The sequence below is a fragment of the Glycine max genome, chromosome 14, assembly GCF_000004515.6.
Source record: "Glycine max cultivar Williams 82 chromosome 14, Glycine_max_v4.0, whole genome shotgun sequence".
NCBI classification, from domain to species: Eukaryota; Viridiplantae; Streptophyta; class Magnoliopsida; order Fabales; family Fabaceae; genus Glycine; species Glycine max.
In genome coordinates this window covers 48,947,396-48,958,322 of record NC_038250.2, presented here as the reverse complement: position 1 = coordinate 48,958,322, position 10,927 = coordinate 48,947,396, and the positions used below count along the sequence as shown (strand labels likewise).

At 32.3% G+C, this 10,927-nt stretch overlaps 1 protein-coding gene across 1 annotated transcript; it reads left to right on the top strand.

Annotated features, from left to right (window-relative positions):
- Positions 1 to 457: 457 nt before the first annotated feature.
- On the top strand, positions 458 to 3,166 carry LOC100794846 (protein EXPRESSION OF TERPENOIDS 1). The gene is made up of 2 exons (XM_003544356.5): positions 458 to 1,599; positions 2,343 to 3,166. Exons 1-2 carry the CDS (start codon positions 960 to 962, stop codon positions 2,702 to 2,704), a joined length of 1,002 nt encoding a protein of 333 aa, XP_003544404.1. The 5' UTR covers positions 458 to 959; the 3' UTR covers positions 2,705 to 3,166.
- The last annotated feature ends 7,761 nt before the right edge of the window (positions 3,167 to 10,927 follow it).

The following is a 10,927-nucleotide window of genomic DNA, read 5'->3' as shown; positions in this document are numbered from 1 at the left end:
AATAAAAAGATATTAGATATCTACGTGATATTTTCCTAAATAAAAATCGAAAAAAAAAACAATCTTTATAATGGAGATTGTCAGAGAAAAAAGTAGTAGCGGGTTTTCCGCTGCAAGGACGAATAAGCAAAAGCCAATGTTGCGACACGTGGAACATCCTGCACCGAATGATGGTCAAAGCAAGAAAGAGAGAGAGAGAAAGAGATGATTTATTGAAGAAACTGTGTGAGAAGAGAAGTTGGCAGTGACAGATTTTGTTGTTCCCCCCACACACATACACACCCTATCTCACACACTCTGAGTTTGAGTCTGAGGCACACACAAATACTACTACAACATCAACAACCACTGTAGTATTCTAATTCTAATTCTCTTTGGTGCAGTTATGACCGAAAATTCATAAATGAGATTTTCTACAGTAGAGTTGATGGGTGCAGTTGTCATGGCGGCGTAGCAGAGACTCTAATTCCGTGCCATAATTGCGCCCCAGGGAACAACTACTACTCAGGGAAATTCAATTCAATTAACCAAACATTTATTTATTTACTTTTATGTTGTTTTAATTTAAGAAACAGTTTTCCTCAAAAGCTGCGAAAAAAAACCCAACCAGATCAGAAGATCATACTTGAGACGCCCCCACACGGTCTCGCCACAGTGACAGATTGAGAGTCAACAAGACCCACAAAACAAAACAACAAAAAAAAAGAAAGAAAGTTCGAGTGGGTGAAAATTAATACTAATAAGTATTTATATTAGTATTATTAGTCAGCAAAAATTAATTAAAGGCGCACACTTTTTATACACTTGAAACCCACCAATATTTTACAGTTGTGGACTCTGATAATATATAAACCTGTGAAAGAAAACTGTTTTAAGATTCACGAAGGTTCTTCTTCTTCTGATATGGATATTATCTCTGAATTGGGGATCGTAGAAGAGTGCAACAAGAGATTATTATTATGGCTGGGTTCTTCTCTTTAGGAGCAGGAAGGCAGAACAAGGCGGAACAAGAAGAAGATCAAAGAGAAGAGAACGTTAACAACGCCGGTGGTAATAATAACAGTCAATTCTTGTTCAGAAACAACGTTAGCGAAGAGATCTACAACAAGGGATTCGAGATATGGCCACAATCCTCGTACCACCACCACCAGAACTTGACCAACTTCTACTCCTTCGGTGTGGGCCCTAGTCGCAGGAACAACCACAACAACAGCTCCTCCAACAACGTAAACGACGACGTTTCTGTGTCTTTCTCGGATGAGTCGAACCGGTTCGGGTTCACGGTGATGAGCTCCGGTGGCGGCGGCGGCGGAGGAATGAACTGTCAGGACTGTGGGAACCAAGCGAAGAAAGATTGTCAACACCTCAGATGCAGAACCTGCTGCAAGAGTCGAGGGTTTCAGTGTCAAACGCACGTTAAGAGCACTTGGGTTCCTGCGGCTAAACGCCGTGAACGACAGCAACAACTTTCTGCTTTGCAGCAGCAACAAAATCAACACCCACAGTTTCGTGGAGATCACTCAAAACGACACAGAGAAAGCATCGAAGGTGCTGCTGCTGGTTCTCTCGCTTGCGTTCCAGTTCCGATCACCACCACAGGTAAAGAAACTTGTCTTTTTATGATAAACATACCATATAACATTCCATAATAGAAAATGAGAGAGAAAACTTTATTAAAAGAAAAACATATAAAATGAAAATCCTTCTTTATATTTGTTCACACGTCAGTCCTAAGCCTGTTAAGACCTAAGATTGATTTCTTGAGTTCGTAACAGACTTTATAAGATTCTTCTTCGGTGATGTGTATGTTCTGTGGCGTGAAGAGGTGTGTATCGGTAAGTGATGAATTTTCAACAACTATATAGCTATTTGGAGTCTATTATTGCTAGAGAAATTAAGATACACCGATGAGATCTCGATCGAGGAACTATTATAGTCTTCTATGATCTGATACCTAATATCTCCATACTCCATATATCAGTCATAGTTCACTCTCTCAAAATGAAATTCTACTCCATAGTCCATAGTCACCCTTCACCTTGCTTTTTCTGTCATCTCTTCTTTTACCTTATTCTATTACGTATGGTTAATAAGTTAAACTAACCAAAAATTAAATTTCATGTGATCCGTTAGAGTTGAAGTTTTATTTTTATCAAACTAAATATTAATTTGTTAGTTCTTTTGTTAGAGTTGAAGCTGGTTCATTCATTATTTGATTTCTTTCCCTACTTGATGGAGAAAAAAGAAAAGAAAAAAAAAAAGAGAGAAGAGAAGCTGGTTTCTTTGATTTACATGAATGGTTTAATTTTCTCATTTTTCTGATTTTGATTTTTGTTGGTTAGGGTTGGAGCTGGGGCAATTTCCACCAGAGCTAAACTCACCGGCGGTGTTTCGGTGTGTGAAAGTGAGTGCAATGGACGCACCGGACGAGCGTTACGCGTATCAAACCGCAGTGAACATAGGAGGGCACGTCTTCAAGGGAATTCTCTACGACCAAGGAATGGACGGTCCTTATGCGGGTGCAGGTTGTGAGGGTTCCTCCGGTGTCGGTGGCGAAGCTCAGCCACTAAGTCTCATGGCCGCCGCCACAACCACCACCGCCGCCACAACAACAAGCGGAAACCCTTTTGAGGCTTCACTCTACACGGCTCCGATGAATGCCTACATGGCTGGTACGCACTTCTTCCCACCCTCAAGATCCTAAGGACGTTTCACGTTTCTCTCTTTCTCTTTCTATCTAGATAAGCTAATAATGACTGAAAGTTGAAACCGGGTAGTGTATTTGTTTTTTCATATGTACTCTTATTATGGTTAAGGTTGTTGGGTGTTATATGTGCCAGCATCATCTTAAGTTCTTAACATCATCAGCTGAAGTAGCTGCTACTACTAGCTTAGACTAGTTAAGAAGAGTTCACAAATGATTACGTCGACCATGATTCACGAAATTAAAGGGGGGCTGGGATTTTTTTTTTTTTATATTTTTTGTCCGAATCTCAGTGCAGATTTTCATGTTTTTTTCTTTTTCTGTTATCGAAATACTAGTCACTTCTCATTCTCGATCAATTCTAGAGCAAATCATAATATATTTTGATTTCGTGGTGATTTTTCTTTGGAGCTGCGGCGGCATTTGGATGTGTGCATTATTGTTAATATTATGTCTTTAATTTGTTTTGTTTTGTTATGATTTGATTTTATTTGTTTATATCGTATTTTTTTTTCTTTTTGTGGATGAATATTATTGAGTGAGGATGAGGCTTTGTGGTTGGTGCTCAACTCGAAGCCGCTTTTCCCCGTTTACCCGTTGGTTTGCCGGATCAAAATGGAACGAAAATAGGTTTCGTGTTTGGTTAAGCATAGAATTTTTAAAGCATTCTTTTAACTCTATGCACGATTTCTGGGGGGAAGAAAACAGGTGCGTCTTTTCTTTGTCTCCCATGCATGGTTTTAAATTGTGGTCACAGGTAAGTAGAATTTATAGTATGGGTAATTACGAAAAAAATGCATTTATAATTACGGTTGCATCTGTGTTACGATGAGACAAAATATGTTGGCATTGGGGCCTCAATTACAGCTACAGCTACAAAATGCTATTTAAAACTATGCTCCCATGCATCGGCAAATTTGAAACTGCAGAACATAGTCCCAAAAGTGAACCCACTACACATTGGGATGTGCCTTTACTTTCTTTTCTATTATACCTTTTTTCCTCCCCCGATCGATCGATATGCATAATTGTATTTACGTATAAATGGAGAATTACAACTAGCATTTACACCAACTACTTCTCTGAAACCACAATAAAAATTGGCCACTGAAATAGACAACCATCATCCATGGATGTCTATTCCTTATGCCTAGAGTTGGAAAGACATTCTTCTTTGGCACATAATGTTTAATGCTTCTCAAAGTATGTGCATGTGAGGTGTGTTCATATTGCATACAAGTGGCTACTGCCACCAATGATATAGGTCAAGGTACATATGATATGATAGGGTTAATGATACTTCCCCTAGACTACTGGTTTTAGTTCATTAGGAAGAACCAGAAAATTTTACGAAAATTTCCTTTGTTTTCTAATAACTGACCCATAACATGTGCTGCACAACCTTCAGCTGATTGAGACCATAGCGGTCTCTTTCTTCTTCATCTATACTTTTGTTCTTTTGTATTTATAATAACCAACCTCTTTCAATGTCTTTTCCTTCAATTATTCCCCAAATGATCTCTTCCGGATTCCTTTTATAAGTATTGATCATATTCATGTAGCAACAGAAGAGTGCATCGTACCCTATCGTTTGTTCTGAACCTTTCTTCTATATCTAGGAATTGAAATGAAATTTTTGTTCTCTTCTGCTAAGATATTTTAGTCATGAATAATCTTTATGATATATTAATATTAATATTAAGGTTTAAAATTGAATCATTTTCGTGGGTTTTGGAGGAGACATATATAGAGACAAGGGTCAAAGTGAAAAGAGTTGGCCTTTACTTATGCTGAGCACGCCCAAAGAATAGAGAGAGAAGAAAAGTAAATCACACAACACTTGTTAAGTTTCATTATATGTGTTGAAAAGATTGCATAAAGCGTGTATTTTCGATCGGAAGCTAATAGTAATTTTTTTTTTGGTGAATTCAAGCTAAATAGTAAGATGCATCAAAATAAAAACTCTAAAAAAAAGTAATTAATAATCTGAAACGGTCAGCGCACACATGCACATACAAAACGCTGTAAGATGAGAATGAGTTGGATTAATAACAAAATCGTTATTTGTGAGAAGTGAAACAATGTTATGTCCAAAATTAATGCAATTAACTTTATACTAGATGGGCTGTAAAAAAAACTTTATACTAGATGTTATATAATAGAAATTAAAGAGAACATATTACAGTAATTAGACTCTAGATTGAATGATTGTTTTCATAAGACTTCTCAATTCATTGAGAGATATGAAATAACAAGAATGTTGATCGTGCATTTTCAACTTCTGGGGGAAAATGTGCTATCTTTGTGCGTGTTGATATTGTAGTTGTTAAGGTAATTATAAAAACACTTTTTTTTACAGATATAGAAACTCACCCTACTCTTTTATAGCTTATTTTCACTTCATTTTTTATATTTTTATTTTTAAAATCACATCAATATTATATTTATCATTTTTTCACTCTATCTCTCCATTTTATTCGCCTCTCTTCATTCTAAAATAAGATGGCCATTATCCTATTATATATGCCATGATATATATATCTAGTATAGAACTAAGAACATTGTTTATAAAATTTTAATTTTATAAGAAGTCTTACTTGATATAGTACTCATGATAATTATTAGATGATGTTAAAAACATATGCGAGACAAGAATGCTATGATGTTTGATGTCTATTCAAATCACATTGCATCCTTATTTGACTGGTCCATTGATTTATGGTAGGTTTATTTTACAATTGTTTTTCTTATTGAAGATTCAAACAATAAACAAGATCGTGATATTACTTGACAAATACTCCAACAAATTGGGCGTAATTAATAACATATCAAGCGAGCTTATATTAGGATTTTTTTTTTTATATTTATTCAATCTTCTCGCACTAGCTAGGGCAAGGATTTATGAGTTTCTGATTGCGCTGATAAATAGGAACCTTTTCATGGCTAGACGACATAATGTCTAGTCAAATGCCTAGTCATACAATTGTGTATATTCCTTTCTTTTTTGGGTGCACAAATCCTGTGATCCAAAAAATATATTACTAGTTCCCCATACCAGCGACGTTTTATACCCTGATTTAATTTTAATTTATGGATGCACAATAGGAGACTTCATATTTTAGGGGCACTGAAGTGGTGAATCATTATTCATTAGGGCTGAAAAGGTAATTTAATCAAATACAATTTCATCTCCTTAAATTAAAAAAAAAAATATTATATGAACACTCATGCTATATGATACCTAAAGAGAGACAAAAAAGAAAAAATATTTAATATTTATGATGTGATAAAATGAAAAGAATAAAAAAATAAAAGGTGTTAGAAGAATATTTAAACTAAGAAAAAGAAGTTTGTGTATCATTATTCTTAAAAATATCTAATACTTTTTTATTTTATTTAAAATTTTATATGAAGATTATTATAAGATAGGTAAAATATATTTATTGTTCACAATTTCAACATACTCCATGGATAGATTTATTCCTTATTAATTATGATGGCCATTAACACGGTGAAAAGCGATATATTATTCTAAAAGTGGTTAAGAGTATATTTATAGTAGTTTATATATGCTGATAAAAATAGTAGTATATATCTTATATTAAAATAACCTAGAATTGATACTTTTTTAAAATGATAAAAAAAATCATAATTCATACATATGCAATTTTTTAAGGTACGGTACAGTAAGTCAATAAGGGATATGTGTTTTAAAATTTAAATTGAAGTTACAAAACAATTACCAGAAGCCAGCTTAAAGAAAAGGAAACTGCAAAAACCAGCGAGCGCGCAAATACAAAGGTCGTTATAACACTTACTTGAATTGTTTTTCTTCGATCCAATGCGCATAATCAAACAATCTCGTTTTGAAACCATATAATGTGAAATTTTAGGTAATAAATTGTTTGAAAGTCTGATTTGCTGTCTTTGAGTTGGGGTCAACAATTATTTGATAGGACACGACCTACCATTGCCCATATGAAATTGACTTCCGTCATGCCAAATTTAAATGTACTCGCGAATATGGATACATATCATCGACAGTTAATTATTCGGCAATGACAGGAAATGTTATTATATGTCCTAAGATTGCGCTAGCCATAACAATAACATATAATAGTGATGAACAAATCAACGTGATAAATCAATCACTATTGACGTCAATTAAGGTTTTTCAATATTTAACCACAGCATACAAAAAGCCCAAATTAAGGTTGTTGTAGATTTCACCGTAACATGACTAATCACTCGATCACATTAACGTCAAAAACTAAGGGTACACAATTCGTGGGCCATTTCATGTCTTCCTGGTGGTCTCAATCCGGACAATGCATGTCGGAAGAAGGGTTATTCATATCGTGCTTTGCTGTTGTTTGATAAGTTATGTATAGTGTACACTATATTGGTAGCTTTTTTTCCAGCAAGAGAACTTTGAAGTAGCTAGGGTTTGATATGATGGTCACAGCCTAGGGTTTGAGCAATGAATAGAAGGAAGTATAGGTCGTAGCGCGGGGCATACCACAGAGCTATTTTCCCCTCTGCTTGATATCTGCTCAGCTACACACAGTGGTCCAAAGATACTCCGTTACTGCAGAAAAGTTTTTATGTGACATGTGAATATATACGAGAGAGATACTAGTTCTGGAAAAAACAACAATATTCCTATACCTATACAAATTTTGCATTTACATAATCGATGCTTATATAATATCTCAGTTAAAATTTATTTTTAAAAGATTAAACGATCACTAATCCCTTTTAACCTGAAGATATATATAATTTAACCTGGAGATATGAGGTACGTCTAATAGTTAAGGGAGAAGAAAAAATAAGATTGTGGGTTCCACTAACAAAAACTAATAATATTAACTATTAATATTTGTAAAAAAGAAAAAAAACTAAACACTTTAAACTAATAATATTAACTATTAATATTGGTATTATCAAGGATTAATTTCAGTGTAGCTTAATTAATTACATAAATAGGAGGGACACTTTTTTTCTTTGCCTCCAAAGTCTTCTATTAGAATAGACTTTAATTATCTCCATCGATCATTTGATCCTGTACTAATACTTTGACATGATGCACTCTTTCCATAATATGTAAGGTTTCTTTGGCAAGAAAGAATCGATTGAGATGGTCATGCTCCGACGAATTCTCAATAACACTTATCATTTCAAATTATCTGCATTTTTTAGGATAAATTATTATTACATTTCAAGATTAAAAATGTTTATGCTCCAAAAATTAAAAATGAGAAGTAATTAAATTTTGGGTGAGTGATAAAAAGCGTTAAGTAGCATAGGGTTGTAGCGGCTGGGAAGTATACTGGGAACCGACAAAGCTACCTGTCATCCACACTGATGAGTTTTGGCAAAAAGGTACTACACTTTGACTCAACTGTTACAGAAAATGGATTTGTTAAAACATAAAAGGGAAGGACAAAGGAGTCACAAGCAAATAATAGAATGAGGTGCTTTAAAATTTGAATTTATTCAATAAAAATATTAATTTTTTTATAAATATTTATAATTATGTATTGGCAGCTAGTAACTGAAAATTGTTAAAGTAACTTGTTATCTTATAAGTGTTTGTTAAAAATATTTATTGGCAGCTAGTAAATATAAAATGAAAAAACTAGACATGTTTGCATGGTATTTTTATACAAAATTTAATTTTATTTTATCAGTAAAAGTATACTTTAAAGAAGTTGTAATTTTAATTTTTAATTAATTTTAAAATATAATTTTTTGGTTATAGATCAATTATTAAAATTACATCTTTATCTTTCAATTATTATATTTTATATTGTGTATTCTACTGTATATGTATTTCATACTATATCTTAAAATATTTCTATTGAAATTTAAAATAAATTAAAAATAACATGCTTTGATTGCTTTCAAGTACACATTGTATTTTCATTGAGTAAATTACTACAACGATTAAAATATCTTGAAGAATAATGTAAAAAGATAAAAAGAAATATGAATAATATAATAGTTAAAATAAGTGATTTAATATGAAAAAAAAAAAACCTCTCATTATCAATATCAATATCTTTTATATTATAAATTAATAAAATAAATATTTTAAATAGTATGATGATTAAAATAAGTAGTGAGATATAAAAATATCTAAATAATAATTAAAAAATAAACTTATTTTATTTTATTATCAATATCAATATCTTATGGAATAAAAGAGTAAAAATAAGAAAATTCTATCATATGTAAAGAAAAGATAAAATAATAGAATACTACCTTATGAATGGAATAAGAGAAATAAAAAATATATAATAAAAATCTTACACTATATAAAAAAAGTAAAAATAAAATTTATTAAATATTTTAAGAATTACGGAGGAATAGTATAAAATTTAGATAGTTTCAGTTTGTAAGCAGTTTTAAAGGATATGATATGGATATACTGATGTTAGATGATTTTAGACGGTGATACAAAAAGTTAAACTATAAATACCAAAATAAAATATTTTAAATTGTGAGAATTAAATGGAAAAGTTATTGCAGCCAACAGCGGAGCTTCGAAGGAGGGGGCCCAATAGCCATGGGCTACCTAACTTTTTTCAGTTTTTATTTTATATATATATATATCTTAAAACTATCTATATTTTACTTCATTTCAATAAGATATTTTATATTATTTCTAAACTACTTTTTAAAGTTCTTTATTTATTAATAAGCATTTTTATATAGAAAAGTTTATACAATATAACTAGCAAATTTTCTTGCTGTGGATTTTTCTTGCATGTTTTTTATGCAGTTTTTTTTTATATAAATTTTGTGACATGTTTTCTTAGAAATTCTTTCTTCAAATGTTGCTATGATGTTGACAATGGCAAATATATATAGATAATGTTGTGAGAAGATTTAGAAATATTTGTATAAAATATACTATTACACTTGATATAATGAAATGTAACTGCTTTTTTCCCGTTCACATGCCTTTCTTTGGGCTTATTATTATCCTTATATGTGCGTGTTAGTGAGGGCATGTGTTGACATGGGGGATTGACATTGCGTGCTGAAATTTGAATCTCCTAGTGTCTGATGAATTTCTAATCAAATGTTTTGACCAACACCGGCTTGAATCTACCGACAAAAAGACAGATTATGTTGATTTGTGGTAACTAAAAATGAGAATTCCTAAAACTTGCCTTTGTTTGAATAGTAATGTTCTGTGAATCTGGTTGCTTCAATTCCTAATAAACAGATTGATATCAATATTATTTAGAAATTTATGATGGGATATAAGCACCTTACTAGTGTTTAGTTCAATCCAGTTATACTCGTTTCTAATATTGTTGGAAATGTTAATTGTATTTAGTATTAATCAAATAGAATTTATATAATTGAGCGGTTCTTGGGTTATCTGTATCCTTTTGTCAAAAAATAAAAAAAGTTATGTATATGGGAAGAGCAAAAGACTTGCAATCTCTCTGTATCTCCGTAATCTATGGTTATGTATGAGTTATATATGTAGATTTCTATGTTCTATTGCCAACAAGGTTCTAAGCTGGTTTATGTATTGATTTTCTGTCTAGAACTCAAACACTCACATGTTAATATTTGGCATAACTATCTGCTAGAACTCCACAAGTTTCGCGGGTTTTCTTATTTCAATGATTTGTTGTTTGAAAATCTCATTCAGGGTAAAAGAGTGGCATAAGAATTGAAACCGTCTATTATTACACCCAAGCATTAGCTGCAGCTACTTGTTCTATAATATGTCTATCTTCTGACTTTACATGGACTGGCCTTGAATTTATATAACTTTTTCCTACTTGAAATGCGTATGTAAGTGCTTCATATCCTAGCTTTTTATTATCTACTTCAGTTTTTTTCTGACTTTTACACATAGGCATCATATTCTTACTTCCAATTTCTTCTTCATGTTTTGGTCTTTTCAGTGTAACTGATTCAGATTTTTCTAGTGTTATCTTTGACAATGTGCTGGTGGTTTAATATGTTTTACTTCTGACTTTTATAAATGGGCCTCGATGTTATGCCTTTCCTTTTAGAAATGCATCAGATCCTTGCTTTTAATTTCTTCTTCAGGGTAAGTTCTTTATATTATGCGTGAGTGGTAGGAGTATAAGGAGTATGATCTGACATCTTAAAAATCCCTTGTATTTGTGATGCAGGTTTAACAACATCATTGTTGCATCATTATTTTCATTTTTGCAAGTGTTGGTCTCCAAC

Excerpts from the sequence above, each read along its gene's own strand:
- LOC100794846 (XM_003544356.5), top strand. The coding sequence starts at position 960 with ATGGCTGGGTTCTTCTCTTTAGGAGCAGGAAGGCAGAACAAGGCGGAA. Across the intron at positions 1,600-2,342 it reads AGTTCCGATCACCACCACAG|GGTTGGAGCTGGGGCAATTT; the intron begins GTAAAGAAACTT and ends TTTGTTGGTTAG.